This window comes from Notolepis coatsorum, assembly GCF_963971535.1.
Source record: "Notolepis coatsorum genome assembly, chromosome: 4".
In the NCBI taxonomy this organism is placed as follows: domain Eukaryota; kingdom Metazoa; phylum Chordata; class Actinopteri; order Aulopiformes; family Paralepididae; genus Notolepis; species Notolepis coatsorum.
The window spans coordinates 85,576,085-85,596,809 of NC_140168.1; the positions used below are offsets into that span (position 1 = coordinate 85,576,085).

Sequence of the window (20,725 nt, forward strand, 5' to 3'; positions counted from 1 at the left end):
ATGGTGTCAATTGACAATGAGAATGGACAGATAGCAATACTATAGTATAAAGTATAGATTTAGCTCTACAAACAGCCCCACGGACTATGCAAGTCTATTATGAAATTCTGGCAGTTTAGAGTGATATTAGACGGATCCAAATGGCCGCGAAAGTGTCTCCAAAATGTGGTGCTGACGACACGGGCTACCTGTCAAGTTTCATGTTAATTTGTTTAGACTAATTATTAACCCTTTCTCTGCCACGCTTATATCCATCCTTGTAGCCAGTCTGCCAGCTCTATTTGTCTATGGAGATGTTCACCTACTTTGCAGGGCTATAACTTTTTAAATTGTATTGCTAAATTGACATTACTATGGCCCATTCAACATCGATTAGCTATCGTTCAGGATGTAGGAACGTTTTACTTTTTCATTCACACATTCATACAAAAATACGGTCTAGAGTATAAATATGTTTTTATCGTTTTCTGCTGTATTTCATAGAACGTGAGTTATAGCCATTTATGCATATATTAGATCATCAAATGCAGTTTGATAGCGATTGACGCCAGTGGTGACCGGAGGGGGGGGGGGGGGGGGGTCGTTTATAATGCAATGACCGACGTTAAATCATTCATGTAGTATGGGTGATATATAGATCAGAACAGTTTGTATGGATAATAATAATCAAAAACGCTGAAACTCACCCCAGTCTCCTCTTACCGTTGGGTGATGAGCGTGGAGCAAAAAGATCGCTATTATGGGATGTTGATCTATGCGATCCATTTCCAGGTTGTATAATACTATACGTCCAAATAATGTTGTTTATTGAGTTATGGCAACGGATCAATTATCCAGTGTGTCAAGATAGAGTCCCGCGAGCGATAGCGAGTGGCCGGAGGGAATAGGGAGACACACCGGCGTCACAATTATCAACATCCGGTTGCAACTCGCCGATCGGCCACCAGGTGGCGATATTGAAGCGTTGGAGAGTTGAGCGGAGTCCTACAGCACCAGTCAAGGATCCGTGGGTGAAATATGAATACCATGACAGAAATTTGAAATATTGATCTCAAAGACGCTGTAAAACATCATTGGCAGATTACGCATGGCGAGGAATGACGTCTTAACACGTCATCGGCGGAGAAAGGGTTAATGTTGTTGTTTTTGTTATTATTATTATTATTATTATTATTATTATTATTATTATTATTATAATATTATTATTATTATTATTATTATTATTATTATTATTATTATTATTATTATTATTATTACTTTGATTATTATTGTTATTATTATTATTATCTTATTATTATGAAAATAGTTTTGTGAACTTATTTAATTTTACTTTTGTTTTGTGTTTTTTTTAATCCAATGATTTAATGAGTTGAGGCCCCGTATAGGCCCATCGGTGTCTCTTGCCTCTACTCAGCACCTTTATACACTTTCTGTCATGGTCAATGTTTTATTTTTTTTACTGTTTTCCTGAAATGGTGCGAAATAAATAAATAAAATAAATAAATAAATACCTGGTGTAGTTGACTTTGTAGCCCGCCACGTCGTCCGCCGGCGCCCGCTGCCGTCTCTGCGACGGCGTCTCCAGCTGCCAGTAGTTGATCTGGCTCAGGAACATCTCGGCCAGTTCCTCAATGGTCTGACGCTCCTTCGACGGCAGGTGGCTGAACTTGTACTGGACGAAGTTGTTCACCCCCTGTTTGTTGACAACATCGACAATTAATACATTTATAATAAGGCTGTCAATCGATTAAAATATTTAATCTGATTAATCGCATGATTGTCCATAGTTAACTCGTGATTAATCGCATATTTTTTATCTGTTCTAAATCTACCATAAACTGATATTTTTCAAGTTTTAATACTCTTATCAACATGAGAGTCGACAAATGCTTGCTTTATGCAAAAAAAAATGCATGTTTATTTATTGCCACAATGAAAAATACTGTCCAGAATCTTCAAGTAACTAAGATGTGCAAACTGCATTAACGCGTTAACTTTGACAGCCTTATAATAATGAACGGGAATATGAAGACCAGTGAATTAGAGTGTCATTTGTAATGGGATTATGCCTGTTTGCAGTCGCTTGATATATTATGCTTCATGCGCTGGTTATTAGCGCACACTGTCATTGGGACGTGATCACAGCCAAAATCAATTAGAAATGTGTGCTTGCCTGTTCGATGCTGGGCTTCTCAAAGGGAGGACTCTCCTGTGCTTCTAGCATGGGCTTCCCCATCTGGAGTATGCATTTTCTCAGCAGCTGACAGACAGACAGACAGACAGACAGACAGACAGACAGACAGACAGACAGACAGACAGACAGACAGACAGACAGACAGACAGACAGACAGACAGACAGACAGACAGACAGACAGACAGACAGACAGACAGACAGACAGACAGACAGACAGACAGACAGACAGACAGACAGACAGACAGACAGACAGACAGACAGACAGACAGACAGACAGACAGACAGACAGACAGACAGACAGACAGACAGACAGACAGACAGACAGACAGACAGACAGACAGACAGACAGACAGACAGACAGACAGACAGACAGACAGACAGACAGACAGACAGACAGACAGACAGACAGACAGACAGACAGACAGACAGACAGACAGACAGACAGACAGACAGACAGACAGACAGACAGACAGACAGACAGACAGACAGACAGACAGACAGACAGACAGACAGACAGACAGACAGACAGACAGACAGACAGACAGACAGACAGACAGACAGACAGACAGACAGACAGACAGACAGACAGACAGACAGACAGACAGACAGACAGACAGACAGACAGACAGACAGACAGACAGACAGACAGACAGACAGACAGACAGACAGACAGACAGACAGACAGACAGACAGACAGACAGACAGACAGACAGACAGACAGACAGACAGACAGACAGACAGACAGACAGACAGACAGACAGACAGACAGACAGACAGACAGACAGACAGACAGACAGACAGACAGACAGACAGACAGACAGACAGACAGACAGACAGACAGACAGACAGACAGACAGACAGACAGACAGACAGACAGACAGACAGACAGACAGACAGACAGACAGACAGACAGACAGACAGACAGACAGACAGACAGACAGACAGACAGACAGACAGACAGACAGACAGACAGACAGACAGACAGACAGACAGACAGACAGACAGACAGACAGACAGACAGACAGACAGACAGACAGACAGACAGACAGACAGACAGACAGACAGACAGACAGACAGACAGACAGACAGACAGACAGACAGACAGACAGACAGACAGACAGACAGACAGACAGACAGACAGACAGACAGACAGACAGACAGACAGACAGACAGACAGACAGACAGACAGACAGACAGACAGACAGACAGACAGACAGACAGACAGACAGACAGACAGACAGACAGACAGACAGACAGACAGACAGACAGACAGACAGACAGACAGACAGACAGACAGACAGACAGACAGACAGACAGACAGACAGACAGACAGACAGACAGACAGACAGACAGACAGACAGACAGACAGACAGACAGACAGACAGACAGACAGACAGACAGACAGACAGACAGACAGACAGACAGACAGACAGACAGACAGACAGACAGACAGACAGACAGACAGACAGACAGACAGACAGACAGACAGACAGACAGACAGACAGACAGACAGACAGACAGACAGACAGACAGACAGACAGACAGACAGACAGACAGACAGACAGACAGACAGACAGACAGACAGACAGACAGACAGACAGACAGACAGACAGACAGACAGACAGACAGACAGACAGACAGACAGACAGACAGACAGACAGACAGACAGACAGACAGACAGACAGACAGACAGACAGACAGACAGACAGACAGACAGACAGACAGACAGACAGACAGACAGACAGACAGACAGACAGACAGACAGACAGACAGACAGACAGACAGACAGACAGACAGACAGACAGACAGACAGACAGACAGACAGACAGACAGACAGACAGACAGACAGACAGACAGACAGACAGACAGACAGACAGACAGACAGACAGACAGACAGACAGACAGACAGACAGACAGACAGACAGACAGACAGACAGACAGACAGACAGACAGACAGACAGACAGACAGACAGACAGACAGACAGACAGACAGACAGACAGACAGACAGACAGACAGACAGACAGACAGACAGACAGACAGACAGACAGACAGACAGACAGACAGACAGACAGACAGACAGACAGACAGACAGACAGACAGACAGACAGACAGACAGACAGACAGACAGACAGACAGACAGACAGACAGACAGACAGACAGACAGACAGACAGACAGACAGACAGACAGACAGACAGACAGACAGACAGACAGACAGACAGACAGACAGACAGACAGACAGACAGACAGACAGACAGACAGACAGACAGACAGACAGACAGACAGACAGACAGACAGACAGACAGACAGACAGACAGACAGACAGACAGACAGACAGACAGACAGACAGACAGACAGACAGACAGACAGACAGACAGACAGACAGACAGACAGACAGACAGACAGACAGACAGACAGACAGACAGACAGACAGACAGACAGACAGACAGACAGACAGACAGACAGACAGACAGACAGACAGACAGACAGACAGACAGACAGACAGACAGACAGACAGACAGACAGACAGACAGACAGACAGACAGACAGACAGACAGACAGACAGACAGACAGACAGACAGACAGACAGACAGACAGACAGACAGACAGACAGACAGACAGACAGACAGACAGACAGACAGACAGACAGACAGACAGACAGACAGACAGACAGACAGACAGACAGACAGACAGACAGACAGACAGACAGACAGACAGACAGACAGACAGACAGACAGACAGACAGACAGACAGACAGACAGACAGACAGACAGACAGACAGACAGACAGACAGACAGACAGACAGACAGACAGACAGACAGACAGACAGACAGACAGACAGACAGACAGACAGACAGACAGACAGACAGACAGACAGACAGACAGACAGACAGACAGACAGACAGACAGACAGACAGACAGACAGACAGACAGACAGACAGACAGACAGACAGACAGACAGACAGACAGACAGACAGACAGACAGACAGACAGACAGACAGACAGACAGACAGACAGACAGACAGACAGACAGACAGACAGACAGACAGACAGACAGACAGACAGACAGACAGACAGACAGACAGACAGACAGACAGACAGACAGACAGACAGACAGACAGACAGACAGACAGACAGACAGACAGACAGACAGACAGACAGACAGACAGACAGACAGACAGACAGACAGACAGACAGACAGACAGACAGACAGACAGACAGACAGACAGACAGACAGACAGACAGACAGACAGACAGACAGACAGACAGACAGACAGACAGACAGACAGACAGACAGACAGACAGACAGACAGACAGACAGACAGACAGACAGACAGACAGACAGACAGACAGACAGACAGACAGACAGACAGACAGACAGACAGACAGACAGACAGACAGACAGACAGACAGACAGACAGACAGACAGACAGACAGACAGACAGACAGACAGACAGACAGACAGACAGACAGACAGACAGACAGACAGACAGACAGACAGACAGACAGACAGACAGACAGACAGACAGAGAGGCAGACAGACAGACAGACAGAGAGGCAGATAGACAGACAGACAGACAGACAGACAGACAGACAGACAGAGAGGCAGATAGACAGACAGACAAAGAGACAAACAGGCAGGCAGAGGAGATGGACAGAAAAGGAGGAAATAGTAGATATTACTTGTATTATAATTCCTCCACCAACATGACAAATAGGCTGCTAAAATAATCCAATAATTCACTATAACGTTACTATGTAATTGGAACACATATTGCTGTTGTGCGAGGGGGGATATGCCACACATTCATATAGATGCCATACAGAATCTATTTTGAAGCTATTATTTTGAAGCTATTGTTTCTTTCTGCATTTCAGTTGTGATGGTAAAAACTATTGATAAACACTTGTCTTCTACTAAACAATTTTTATTTTTATTTTTATTTTACAATTTTTTTTACCATGTAGGTAAACAATAAAAATAAATAAACATTTATGGAGCCTGGGGAGGGGGTAATATACAGATAAAAAAACTCTGCAAATCGGATATTTTCCAAGATTAAAGTCACAAATCTACGAGAAAGAAAACTCGGTCAATGGAAGAATGGGTGGAGAGTGCATTTTCTCACCATGCCATAAAGGCCTTAGGTGCCTGCAAAGATGACAAACTGAAGATATAGATAAAGATGGATGCTATATATAAATAAATGGTCCTCGTTTACATTGGATGAGAACCATGTAGACTCAATCTGCTAAATAATGTGTGCTGTTGAATCTACTAGGTTTATTCTTCATACGGTTGAAATCTTACTTATTTTTTCCCCCCCTTCTTTTTCCGTTTTTCTCCCCTCCAAATGTTAGTCGTTATGCCAATTCCCAATCCCCTTCCTGGTCGTTGCGCACCTACCCCCTACCGTCGGTCTGGGAGGGCGGAGACTATCATATGCTTCCTCCGACACATGTGTACCCAGCCCACCACTTCTTTTCACCTGGCAGCGCGGATTCTCACTGGGAGAGTGTAACATGTGGAAGGTCACACTACCTCCCTCCAGATCCTTCCCTCGCTGTGCAGGCGCCCCGACCGAACTGTAGGAGTCGCTGTTTACAACGACCCGGACCCACCCACCGGCTTCCCTCCCGCTGACTGCCAATCGAGCCAGTATGACGGCCGGCCAAGTCAGAGGCAACGCTGACAGCCGGATTCTATACCAGTGTCCCTTGCGTTGGTGACGAGCGCTTAGTCCGCTGCGCCACCCAGCCGCGCACCTTTACATTTTTAACCTGAATCCTATCGTTCCATTTTGAGAGCAATCGACCAATCCAGAGTTTCTCAGCTGAGCTCTCGAAACAAAGTCAGTGTTACGTCTGATTATCACGACCAAGCGTAGGGTTCAGGTTAAAGATCTTGCAAAGATGCCCCTTTAAAGGTGCTATAGATAACATTTTCATGTAGACTAGAGTAATAATTTTTTTTAAAGAAATAATAATAATAATAATAATAATAATAATAATAATAATAATAATAATAATAATAATAATAATAATAATAATAATAATAATAATGTAATAATAATAATAATAATAATAATAATAATAATAATAATAATAATAATAATAATAATAATAATAATAATAATAATAATACATCCACAGAGCTTTTAAAAAGATGCAGAATTTAAGTAAAAAAAAGGATTGATTAATGAATTTATCATTTAAAAAATGTTGGCGGGTCCAAAATGTATGTTGTTGTTTACATGTTGCATGCACATATCCCCTCCCTACTTCCCATTTCCCCACGTGGAATGCACCCGATTGGATAAATGACATGCTGGTGCTCTAGTGCGACATCTAGTGGCTGAATGTTATCTATAGCACCTTTAACAAAGTCTGAGGAGACAGCAGAGCAGATGCCTACTTTGAAGAGGGAGAAGTAGACTTGTTTGGTGTCTGCGTCCTCCTCTTTGTGAACACATGTGTAGAGGTACTCCACGTCTAGGACCATACCCAGCAGTCTGTTCATCTCCTCTTCTGACACATTCTCCAGGTGGGTCACGTGATCGCCTGAGAGAGAGAGAGAGAGAGAGAGAGAGAGAGAGAGAGAGAGAGAGAGAGAGAGAGAGAGAGAGAGAGAGAGAGAGAGAGAGAGAGAGAGAGAGAGAGAGAGAGATGGACAGAGGGAGATGAGAGGACACAGAGAGAGAAAACATTGCACATAATTACACACATCCAAAAACTGTTGTTTTCCAGGAAAGTCGTTTCTTGATCCTCCAATCACAACTGTTGCCTTCCAGGAAATTATTTTCTTGATCCTCCAATCACAACTGTTGCTTTCCAGGAAAGTAGTTTCTTGATCCTCCAATCACAACTGTTGCTTTCCAGGAAAGTCCAGGAAAGTTTCTTCTTGATTGGAGGATCAAGAAAAGAGGGCAGCGTTTGAGATCGGTGGAGAGGACAGTGAGTGCAGTGCACATGTATGAGGAGACATCATGAAAGGAATAGTTGTGATTTTTGGAACCCTAGCCCTCCCTCTTACTCACCAATAATGACGCTGATCGGTAGAATCCTTTCTCAGCACAACCCATGCTGTTCCACATACTAGCTCAGGATAGTCATCCACGAACCAATGCAAAGTCAATGGAGGAGGTCGAGCTCCCGTCTATAGACCTGTTTGCTGTATACGTCAGACTCAGTGTAGCGCTGCGCGCATCACCGGGGCAGAAAGGAACGTAATCCTGGTCAGAACAACGGGGCAGACTACGATATATTTGCATTTGTTAGCCATGCTAGCTAGTAAACAATCAATCCATGCCAAAGCTGGATAATGTAAAAGGTGAAAGACTCACACTCACAGCCATGCTGATTTGGCCAAATAACATCCAGCCGTTTTCATTTGAAACAACTTTTAGACAGGAGAGTGTCATGATTTCACCATAGAGCTCCATTATACTTTTAGTCAGGGGAGTGTCATGGTTTCTCCATAGAGCTCTGTCGTATTCTCTTAGCGCAGCAGCTTGTGCAGGTCCAGGGTAACTTAGGGGGCTTTCTCACTAGCCATCCGGGGTCGAATACGAGCACGATCGCACCAAAATAAGTGTGATGAGAACGCCCACCCCCCCCGTCCCCCCCGTCACCAGGGACGATGATTCGCTCCAAGACGGGACCGCTTGAAAAGGTGGTTTCGGGTGCGAACCAGTGTCCCCGACAACAGAACGGAGCGTGGTGTGCAAGCAAACCTGTAATGCTTTCATGCTTGCTTGAATTTTGGGCAGATAAAAACATACAGCAACAACTGGACAATACCCACAAAAACTACGATATTTATGGGCAATTTGGCGAGTATTTGCGTGCGTGCATGGGTACAACAGCAACAGATCAGTCAACAATGTCGAGCTAAAAGTGAAGAAGATGAGGCTTCAATATCTTAAAGTACGGGATGCAGTGCGCAAATCAGGCAGCTCATCTGATGACAAGGACACATTTCCGTGGTTTGATGCAGAGGACAGCATAATCGGCCAAAAACCAACCAGTGATCCCTCCGTTGTTTAATCACTACCCACAGTAACGTGGCCGACGACGGAGCGATCGCAGGTGTGCAAACAAACTGTACCAAACACGGAGGAGGTTTGCTGTAACAAGTGGTTCTGTTGGTGCTAACCTGCTTGCCCAGAATAGAGTTGTATTCATACTTCAATTTTAAAATATTATTTAGGTCCGTTTGGGATTGTAGTGTAAAACCTGCTCCAACGAGGGAAGCTGTGTTGCAATTTAGCCGAGCGCCTGTCTGTCTGTCTGTCTGTCTGTCTGTCTGTCTGTCTGTCTGTCTGTCTGTCTGTCTGTCTGTCTGTCTGTCTGTCTGTCTGTCTGTCTGTCTGTCTGTCTGTCTGTCTGTCTGTCTGTCTGTCTGTCTGTCTGTCTGTCTGTCTGTCTGTCTGTCTGTCTGTCTGTCTGTCCGTCCGTCCGTCCGTCCGTCCGTCCGTCCGTCCGTCCGTCCGTCCGTCCGTCCGTCCGTCCGTCCGTCCGTCCGTCCGTCCGTCCGTCCGTCCGTCCGTCCGTCCGTCCGTCCGTCCGTCCGTCCGTCCGTCCGTCGGACGCCGTCCGTCCGTCCGTCCGTCCGTCCGTCCGTCCGTCCGTCCGTCCGTCCGTCCCTCTCTCTCTCTCTCTCTCTCTCTCTCTCTCTCTCTCTCTCTCTCTCTCTCTCTCTCTCTCTCTCTCTCTCTCTCTCTCTCTCTCTCTCTCTCTCTCAAGACACACACACATGAAAACACACAGACACGCACACATGAAAACACACAGACACGCACACACAAATTGGCCAGGCTGCGTGTGTCTGTGAGAGAGAGAGAGAGAGAGAGAGAGAGAGAGTAGAGAGAGAGAGAGAGAGAGAGAGAGACATCAGGGCGCAGGGAGCGCTTATTGTTGCGTCATCTATTATTAACTCGCTAAACTCTATCTCATTTGATCGCGAAATGCTTTATCCGAGAGCAAGAAGGGTTTAAACCCCAGCTATAGCAAACCAACTAGGTGCATACACCACCTGCTGTACCGGAGTGTTGCTCTCCTCAATTGTGCTTGGGAACTAAACTGTAGTGTGACTGTACACAGACCAGAGGGGGGAGTGGGAGGGGGGGGCTATCACTCTCGAGAACGGAACGGACCTACCGTGCCTAATGAGAAAACGCCCTTAGTCACGTGGCTCAGTTGGTATTGCTGATTGGCTCGAACGGGGTATGTTTGTATACAGCGAACAGGTCTATTTAAGCTGATTGACGGAAAATCTATTTACGGTGGGTCCTGGTGGCCTCTATACTTCCCACAAGCAAGTTGTCCTTCCGCGTTGCTCTGATTGGCCACGCACGTTTCTGGTCATGTGACATGTGCGCCCAATCGTGTGACGGCAAGTTATTTGGACGGTTAAGCTTAGGCGCTCTTTCGAAGTTGGTTAAGGTTAGAGTTTGTCTTAGAGCATGGCGATAGAATGCCAGCCCTGATTCCAAACTCGAACCTTAACCAACTGCGAAAGAGTTGCCTAAGCTTAACCAGTGATAAACTAGGCGTTAGGTCGTTTGCAAGCTGTTCGACGCGGAAATGGGCTAAGACATGATTGGGCGCACATGTCACATGACCAGAAACGTCAGTGGCCAATCAGATTCGCAAAACGCACAAACCGTAGGTCAGTGGCCAATCAGAGCAACGCGGAAGGACAACTTGCTTGTGGGAAGTATAGACGCGTCCTGGTGGGCTAGGACTGAACCCAAACGTTAGAACCTTCGAACCTTCGTTCGTTATGTTGGCATTCGAATTCTAAATCAACATTCGAATTTTTTATTTTTAATAAAAAACCTTTTTCTTTTCTTTTTTTTTTATTCATTGTTTAAACCAATGGGGTTTTTCTTCACAGTTGCAGATAAAGATTAGGCTACACTAATATTATAGTATTAAAAAAAACTGATGAGTTATATTCATTAAAGAAAGTTGATTTAATTGATTTAGTTGGGGTGGGGCTTCTCCCTGGGCTGGGTCTGGGGCTGGAAAGTTGATTTAATAATAAAAAAAACGAATTTAATCAGATTAATCACTTTATTCAAATTGAGTATTTAGTTTGAGAATAAAAAAAATCTATATATAAAAAAAAAAAAAAAAAAAATCTTTTTAAAAATAAATTTAAAATTAAAAACGAAGGTTCGAACGTCCGTTCGAAAAACCCTGACGAAGTTCGCATCCCAAAAACAGGCTTCGGGGACAGCCTTATTTATGGTGGGCCACCACAATTAAAATACACATATGGGATACACTGTAACCCCTCCCTCCCCAGCCCACCCAGACCTTTAACCCGCTGCCCAGCGTGACCTACCCAGTGTGTGTGAGCAGCTTCGACACGGCTCCTGCAGGCTGACTGTGGTGGACGGCTGGTCGGTGCGCGGCGGCGTCGGAGGAGGGTTCTGGCTCTTCCAGCCGTTGCACTTGCAGGCACCTTCCGCCTAGCGGGGAATACAGGGCAAGTAGTAAACAATGTTTACTAACATGTTTACTAACATGTTTACTGGTGCATTTACTAACATGTTTACTAGTGCATTTACTAACATGTTTACTGGTGCATTTACTAACATGTTTACTTTACTAACATGTTTACTAGTGAATTTACTAACATGTTTACTTTACTAACATGTTTACTGGTGCATTTACTAACATGTTTACTGGTGCATTTACTAACATGTTTACTGGTGCATTTACTAACATGTTTACTGGTGCATTTACTAACATGTTTACTAGTGCATTTACTAACATGTTTACTGGTGCATTTACTAACATGTTTACTTTACTAACATGTTTACTAGTGCATTTACTAACATGTTTACTGGTGCATTTACTAACATGTTTACTAGTGCATTTACTAACATGTTTACTTTACTAACATGTTTACTAGTGCATTTACTAACATGTTTACTGGTGCATTTACTAACATGTTTACTTTACTAACATGTTTACTAGTGCATTTACTAGTGCATTTACTAACATGTTTACTATCACAATTACTAATGTTTACTAACACGTTTACTAATGTAACTTACTTATGTATGTTTTTGGTGGAGACTTTTCTGCTGTTGACTAAAAACACAACTCTTCAATCTGAAATAATATATATATATATTCTTACTGTCTTTTACTATTATGTACTTTGCTACTATGTCTATACTACTATCTATGTCTATACTACTATCTACTATGCTAATATGTCTATACTACTATGCCTATACTATTCTAATATGCCTATACAGGCAGTATAGACATATTATTAGCATAGTAGGTAGTAGTATAGGCACAGTAGCATACAGTAGTAGGTAGTAGTATAGACATATTACTACTACCTATTTGCATACCGCCCCAACAGGTCCACGGAGGACGCACACAGCAGCATCACACCTGGACAAGAGGCAGGGGAACTATGTGAGAATGCTGTTCATCGACTACAGCTCAGCATTCATGGACCACAATGGAAACAAGCCTTGGCTTTATTGTGTTTTATCCATTTTTGACCAGCGTTGTTGACACTGTCATTGTTTTGTCAAAATGTTTTTGTCCTACGATTGTGTCAAAATAAAGTATTCAATCAATATTCAATCAATCAATTCAATACCATAGTCCCGTCCAAACTCATAGCCAAGCTCAGGGACCTGGGCTTGAACTATGACCTCTGCCAGTGGGTCTTGGACTTTCTGACGGGCAGACCCCAGGTGGTGAGAGCAGGCAACTGCACCTCCTCATCCATCACTCTCAACATAGGGGCCCCCCAGGGCTGTGTTCTGAGTCCCCTCCTCTACTCCCTGTACACACATGACTGTGTGGCACAGCGGAACAACACAATCATCAAATTTGCTGACGACACAGTAGTGGTGGGCCTGATCTCTGCAAACGACGAGAGGGCCTACCTGGAAGAGGTCAAGGTCCTAGCGGGATGGTGTCAAGAGAACAGCCTTAGGGCTGGGCGATAAAACGATAACGATAACTATCGCGATAAATTATTTCCTCGAAATAAACATAAAACGTGGTCGCAAAGTTTCGATTATATCGATTTCCAAGGTTGGCTCCGTTCAGCCTCGGCTCAGCACACTCACTAACAACAACCAACGTTACGTGATGACGTGACGTGCATACGCACAACAGCTAACAACCAATCAGTGAAGGAGATGGCCGAGAGCGAACGAGATCCGGAAGGAGACCCAGAGGTACTAGGACTCACTCAACAACAAGGCTTGCTAGGCTAATTAGCTTGCACGCCGTTGTTTTATATATTTACGTGCCGAGTATGTGTGTGTTTTGAATTCTGAGGCCACGTTTAAGTAGTGTGGGGTATACAGTGGACGTCGTTTCAATATATTGTGGCGGAAGAGAGTATTTTAGTGTAATATTTAGCACATTGTCATGGAATACACCGCTTATCAACAACAAGGCTTGCTAGGCTAATTAGCTTGCACGGCGTTGTTTTATATATTTACGCGCCGAGTATGTGTGTGTTTTGAATTCTGAGGCCACGTTTAAGTAGTGTGGGGTATACAGTGGACGTCGTTTCAATATATTGTGGCGGAAGAGAGTTTTAGTGTCATATTTATTGTCATGAGATACTCCGCTTGTCGGCTACTGCTAACGTGCACGGACTGATGACGACATCAACTCGACTTGAGACATTCGCAGCAGCATAAGAAGTTAATTAAACTTGACAGACATTATATCGACGATAATTATCGATATCGAATTATATGAAAATAATTTTATAATTTTATCGCGATAACGTTTTTGGTCATATCGCCCAGCCCTAAACAGCCTCTCCCTGAACGTCAGCAAAACAAAGGAGATGATTGTGGACTTTAGGAGGTCGGGGGTCAGGGACTACAGCCCCCTCAGCATCGACGGGGCACCGGTTGAGAGAGTGAACAGTTTTAAGTACCTCGGAGTCCACATATCCGAGGACTTGACATGGACCACACACATTGACAGTGTTGTGAAGAAGGCACGGCAACGCCTCTACTTCCTCAGGCGCCTAAGGAAGTTCCAAGTCAGTCAGAAGATCCTTAAGAACTTCTACTCATGTACAATAGAGAGCATCCTGACTGGCAATATCACCTCCTGGTTTGGGAATAGCACCGCACAAGACCGTAGCAGACTACAGAGAGTGGCCCGTTCAGCCGAACGCACAATTGGAGGGGGGCTTCCCACTCTCCAGAACATTTACAACAAGCGGTGCATGGGTAAGGCTAAGAGAATTATCAAAGACTCCAGCCACCCAAACAACTGCCTCTTTGAACTGCTGCGGTCAGGCAAGCGATACCGGAGTCTCATGGCAAGCACAGAAAGACTCAGAAGAAACTTCTATCCCCAGGCCATCAGGATGCTCAACGAACAATAACACTATGTAACAACCATCAAATGCACTCACACTCACAGCACACACATCCACACGCACACACTCATTTTAAACAAACAACTCACTGCAGCACCCACTTTAGAACACCTAAACACACTTTATATTTATTGGTAAAGAATTTGCACTACAACCCATACCTCATTACACCTTACTGTAAATTGTACCTAAATTGTACCTCATCCCATTTCTCCTTTGCACTATATAGTATATTGTATGGTAACTCAGTTACTTCTACTCTGCATTGAACATTGTACATATGTACATACTGAACACTTGTGTCTACGTACGTGACTTCTATTTTATACTTGCTATACTTATTTTATACTTATCTATTTTTGTCTAGCACAGTCTGTGGAGCGTAACAGAAAAAAGCATTTTGTATAAAAGTATTCTGTACTTCTGTATGACAACTAATAAAGAAACTTGTTAATATGTCTATACTGCCTGTTGGAGCCAAAATGCCCTTCTGTTTATTTAGTTTTATTTTTACTCACGGTACAGAGGTTTGGCTTTATCAGTCACCATGACAACCACCACAGGGGGTGGTTGTCCCTATATATACTGATCAGTGGGTGACGAGCCCCAGGTGCGCAAGGGGAATAGCCATACAGTTTTTGACCGTGTCTTGTCGTGTTCGTGTATGTGCCGTATAGGTCGGCGGTCAGTGTTATTAGTAAAAAGAGTTTTTGTATATATATTTTTGGTTGATAAGTCAATAAAAGGATTGGCATATCGAAAATGATAAGAGCTCTTTGGACTTCTAATTCTTCAAGCACGCGTCTAACTAAAGCCAGTCCACTTGCCCCTCGCAGTAGGCTTATAGGTAAAGGAGTCTACATTAGTCAAAAACTGAGGCTCTTCGTTTGAAATGGACAATTGCCTCCACCGTCAAGGAGCGGACGGCATCACCTGCCCCAGCACCATTTGGGCGAGGGAACGGACCAGGGAGCTGTCCACGGTACCACCGTCAAGGAGCGGACGGCATCACCTGCCCCAGCACCATTTGGGCGAGGGAACGGACCAGGGAGCTGTCCTGCGCGCAAGCAGTTTATTGAATAGCGCTCGGACAAAGAGCGCTGTTTGATGTTGAATAGCGCTCGGACAAGGAGCGCTGTTTGAAGACTTTTCGAAGTTCAAAGAATAAAGTCAAACGGCCCCGACAGCGCTGCGCAACGAACAGGTATGTAGCGCGCTACCGGTATATCTTATATGGCCATATAAAAAACAAATGTGTGCACACAGGGTCAATTGAGAAAAATATAAAAAGGGAAAATTCCAATGCATTGGTGGTATATGATTGTGCAACCCGTTCGTGTGTGTCAAGGTTTGGTTAGAACGTCATGTGATGATTAACTGTGGGTTTGTTTATTGTGATTTAACCAAAGGTACCGTTTCATATTGAATCTGTTGGTCTTATATTGCTGATATGAATTCTGATAAAGGTGTTCAGAATCCAACAAAGACCAGCGTTATGGTTGAAAAGCCAGCCACGGCTGAAACTCATTGTAAAGAACCTTCATTGGTTGAAAAGTCACAGCCCACACCCACAGTGGCTGAAACACAGTCCGAGGTGGACACAGGTCAAATCACACACAATGTTGATACCGATCAGCAGGTCACAAAACGCAAGAGCAAATTAACACCAAAAGCCCTATTGGATAAAATTGACACATTACATAAATTACATAAATCTAAATTTAACAAGGCTTCTAACTTGCAAAAAACGATTTTGGGGTTAATGCAAAGTGGATGCAAACAGGAGGTGCAATGCGCATTTATGCAATATCTCCACATATGCAAGGAAGCAGAAGCAAACCAGGAGGCTCTGTTGCCAATAGTACCTCCTGAGGAAAGGGGAAAACATGACATTTGGTTCAAAGCCAAAATGATCAATGTCAATGACTTTATTGATCACATGAATGCATGGACAAAAATGACACAACCTGTGGAAAGTGTTAATGAGGATGAGGAGGATGTGCAAAATCTAATTAATCCAAATGACAGCATTTCTAATGTGGAAAGTGTTAATAAGGATGAGGAGGACGTGCAACATCTAATTAATCCAAATGACAGCATTTCTAATGTGGGAAGTAAAAAATCTGCTCACAAAGGTCACACAAGGTCTGGTACCAGCAGGTCCAGCAGGTCCAGCAGATCTTCTACCTCAGCAGCTCGCTTACAGGCCGAGGCAGATAGAGCTTCACTTGTGATTCGCGCTGCAGCGTTAAAGGATAAACACGCTCTGGAGGAGCAGGAACAAATTCTAAAAAAGGATAAACACGCTCTGGAAGAGCAGGAACAGATCCTGAAACACGCCCTGAAAAAGGATAAACACGCTCTGGAAGAGCAGGAACAGATCCTGAAAAAGAAAAAGGAAACGATGGAGCTTGATGCACAACTGGCAGCTACCAACGCAAGAATAGCAGTATTTCAATCCCCCAGTCACCAAGCTCTTTCACTCACACAGTCCGATGGAATGGACTCCTACTACAGGAAAGGAACAAGGTTAAAGGAACCCTCAGTCACTCTCAATCCTCATGCAAAAGAATATACATCACTACCACAGCAACCGTCTATGCAACCACCAGAACTGCAGCAACCATCTGCACAGCAATCATATGTGCAACAACCATCACTATGGAAACCACAAGCTATGCAACAGCAACAAGCACCCATTCAACAACCACCACCCTGGCAAATACCACAAGCTATGCAACAGCAACAAGCACCCATTCAGCAACCACCACCCTGGCAAATACAACAACCTATGCACTTGATGCAGCCAACACCCATTCAACAGCCCCCATTTTGGCAAAGACAACAATCTATGTTGTTACAGCCAACTCTCATTCAAACACAACCGCCATCTTTACAAAGACGACATGTGTCTTGGGATGGAGCACAGGACAATACAACTCACATGGAAGCTCCTGTGCAGCTAACGACCCCAACTGTAATTTCACCCCAAAGCAATGAAACCTCAGTTGTATGTAACCTATTAAAAAGGCAAAATGAGATAACAGCAATGCTAGTGGAGCAGCAAACAACTCACTTACTGCCACCAAGAGAGATTCCATATTTTGATGGGGATCCTCTGCAGTACAGAACCTTTGTCAGAGCCTTTGTTCATTGTGTGGAGAAGAACACGAGAAACGGAGGTGATTGTTTGTACTTCTTGGAGAAGTACACCAGGGGTCAGCCTAAAGAGCTTGTGCGTAGCTGTCAACACATGGCTCCAGACAGAGGCTATGATATGGCTAAGTACCTACTTGAACAACACTTTGGAGATGAATATAAAATCACAGCAGCTTACATGGAGAAGATGCTCAACTGGCCGCTAGTGAAGGCTGAAGACATAAAATCTCTTCAAGCCTATGCTCTTTTCCTTCGGGAGTGCTGTAATGCTATGGAGAATGTCCAGTACATGAGGGAACTCGATATGCCAGCGAACATGAAAGTATTGATTTCAAAGCTTCCATACAAGCTCAGAGAGAATTGGAGAGTCTCTGTATGTTCGATAATGGAAAAATACCATCGCAGACCACAATTCATGGATATTGTCACATTCATTGAGCGCCAGGTAAAGATTGTCTCAGACCCAGTCTTCGGAGACATTCAAAATACACCACCAAATACAGGAAGTAGACCTATGAACATGAACAGAATGAAATCACAAATTAAACCCAAATTCATAGGAGACAGTTTTGCAACCACAGTTACTATCGAAACCCCTGCAAAGCAAAGAAATGCATGTGCTCACAACACCAACACTTGTGTATGTTGCTCTAAAAACCACACTCTGGATCAATGTCCTCAGATGGAGGAGAAGACACACAGGAACAAGATTACTTTTATAAAACAAAAAGGAATCTGTTTTGGCTGCCTTCGCATTGGACATCTTAGCAGGAATTGCGAGAAGCGCTTGACTTGCAAGGTGTGCAGCCAAAACCATCCCAGTGTTCTTCATATAAATCAGAAGGAGAGAGCAAGCAACACAAACCAGCCAAAGAAACCTTCGGTGAGTAACGCACAGATCTCTTTGCAGACATGTGGACAAACAGGGGCCGGAAGCAGCAATGGGGCTCTGTCAATCTTGCCTGTACAGGTGAAGTCCGGCGAGGGAGACAACATCATTACAACATATGCATTTTTAGATCCAGGCAGCACTGACACATTTTGTTCAGAAACCCTAATGAGAAGGCTGAACCTTACAGGAAGGAAAACACAAATCAGCTTACATACCATGGGCCCAAAGGCATCGGTGTCCAGCTACATGCTGACAGACTTGGAGATCGCCAGCCTTACTGGGAAACAGTTCTATGACCTGCCCAAGGTCTACACCCAGAAGAGGATGCCCGTAACCACGAGTAACATCATTAGCCAAGAGGAGTTGGCTAAGTGGCCATACTTAGATGGGGTTGCCCTTCCTCGGATTCAAGCTGATGTGGAGTTATTGATAGGTACCAATGCCTCCAAATTGCTTGAACCTTGGGAAGTTGTGAATAGTCATGGCAATGGGCCATATGCCATTAAGACCCTATTGGGGTGGGTCATTAATGGTCCCCTATCAGGCTACAGTGAGCAGCGGAGTGAGAATGTCAACCCCGCTGCTATTGTTAATAGGATCTCTATAACAAATCTGGAGGAGTTGCTGAACAATCAGTACAACCATGATTTTAATGAAAGGTCATCAGAAGACAAAGAGGAAATGTCGAGGGATGATATGAAGTTCATGGAAATCATGACTGATTCATGCAAACTGCAAGATGGACATTACACCTTGGAGCTTCCGTTTAAAAGGAAAGAAGTGTCTCTGCCAAACAATCAGTTTGTTGCTAGGCAACGCATCCTTGGACTGAAAAGGAGGTTTGGGAGAGATGAGAAGTTCCACCGAGACAGGATTTCTGCCATCCAAAGAACATCTGATGTCACGCAGTGGAGGTACATTCATACCACTCAGAACCCTGCTGACAAAACTTCAAGGGGAGTTACGGTGGATAATTTGCTGACCAACAGAAGTTGGATTGAGGGCCCTGAGTTTCTCTGGAAACCAGAGGAAGAGTGGCCAGATGGTATCTTGGAGTACAACAATTTCTGCTGATGACCCTGAGGTCAAAAAGGATCTCAACATCAATGCAGTAATTGTCGATGCACCAAGTGCCACACACCAACTGATCACCTACTTTCTAACTAGAAAAGGTTGAAGAGGTCAGTTGCTTGGATCCTGAAACTACGAAAGACTCTATTGGAGATGAGTCATAAAAGAAACAGAGTCATGAGGATGCAGACAAAATGGAACAGGAAACACTGGCTGAGAGAATACTTACCTTTGCTATAGGAGCAGCAGAGGTGGAGTAAGGAGAGACAAAGTCTTGTCCCTGGAGACATTATATTCATCGCAGATGCTACAGCCCCATGTGGTTCCTGGTTACTTGGAAGAGTCCTGGAGACCTATCCCGACAGGAAAGGACTGGTGCGTTCTGCACGAGTGTAGACCAGTAACTTTGCTTGCTTCAAGAAGCTGCAATTTAAAGCTTCTAATTCAAATAATTGTTTTTTGAGTTCTTTTGTATACATTTATTGGCTCCATTATGTAAATATTATTTTGAATTGTTCCTGGCCTCCTGCCATTCTCAATTAGGGGCCGGTGTGTTGGAGCCAAAATGCCCTTCTGTTTATTTAGTTTTATTTTTACTCACGGTACAGAGGTTTGGCTTTATCAGTCACCATGACAACCACCACAGGGGGTGGTTGTCCCTATATATACTGATCAGTGGGTGACGAGCCCCAGGTGCGCAAGGGGAATAGCCATACAGTTTTTGACCGTGTCTTGTCGTGTTCGTGTATGTGCCGTATAGGTCGGCGGTCAGTGTTATTAGTAAAAAGAGTTTTTGTATATATATTTTTGGTTGATAAGTCAATAAAAGGATTGGCATATCGAAAATGATAAGAGCTCTTTGGACTTCTAATTCTTCAAGCACGCGTCTAACTAAAGCCAGTCCACTTGCCCCTCGCAGTAGGCTTATAGGTAAAGGAGTCTACACTGCCTACTATGCTAATGTCTATACTACTACCTACTATGCTAATGTGTCTATAGATACTACTATGCAC

The 20,725-nt window shown here is 44.2% G+C and overlaps 1 protein-coding gene across 3 annotated transcripts in view; it reads right to left on the bottom strand.

The window, feature by feature from the left end:
- kat2b (K(lysine) acetyltransferase 2B) overlaps positions 1-20,725 on the bottom strand; it is a 68,599-nt gene that overhangs the window by 46,556 nt on the left and 1,318 nt on the right. For all 3 annotated transcript variants that reach the window (XR_014619585.1, XM_084312879.1, XM_084312878.1), the window contains exons 2-5: positions 11,546-11,672; positions 7,610-7,755; positions 2,174-2,260; positions 1,512-1,693 (exon numbers count right to left, since the gene is read on the bottom strand). Coding sequence is in view for 2 of the 3 variants with exons in the window: in XM_084312879.1 (XP_084169005.1) it covers positions 1,512-1,693; positions 2,174-2,260; positions 7,610-7,755; positions 11,546-11,672 (542 nt within the window). In the remaining variant the exon portion in view is untranslated. The remainder of the gene's footprint in view (positions 1-1,511; positions 1,694-2,173; positions 2,261-7,609; positions 7,756-11,545; positions 11,673-20,725) is intronic.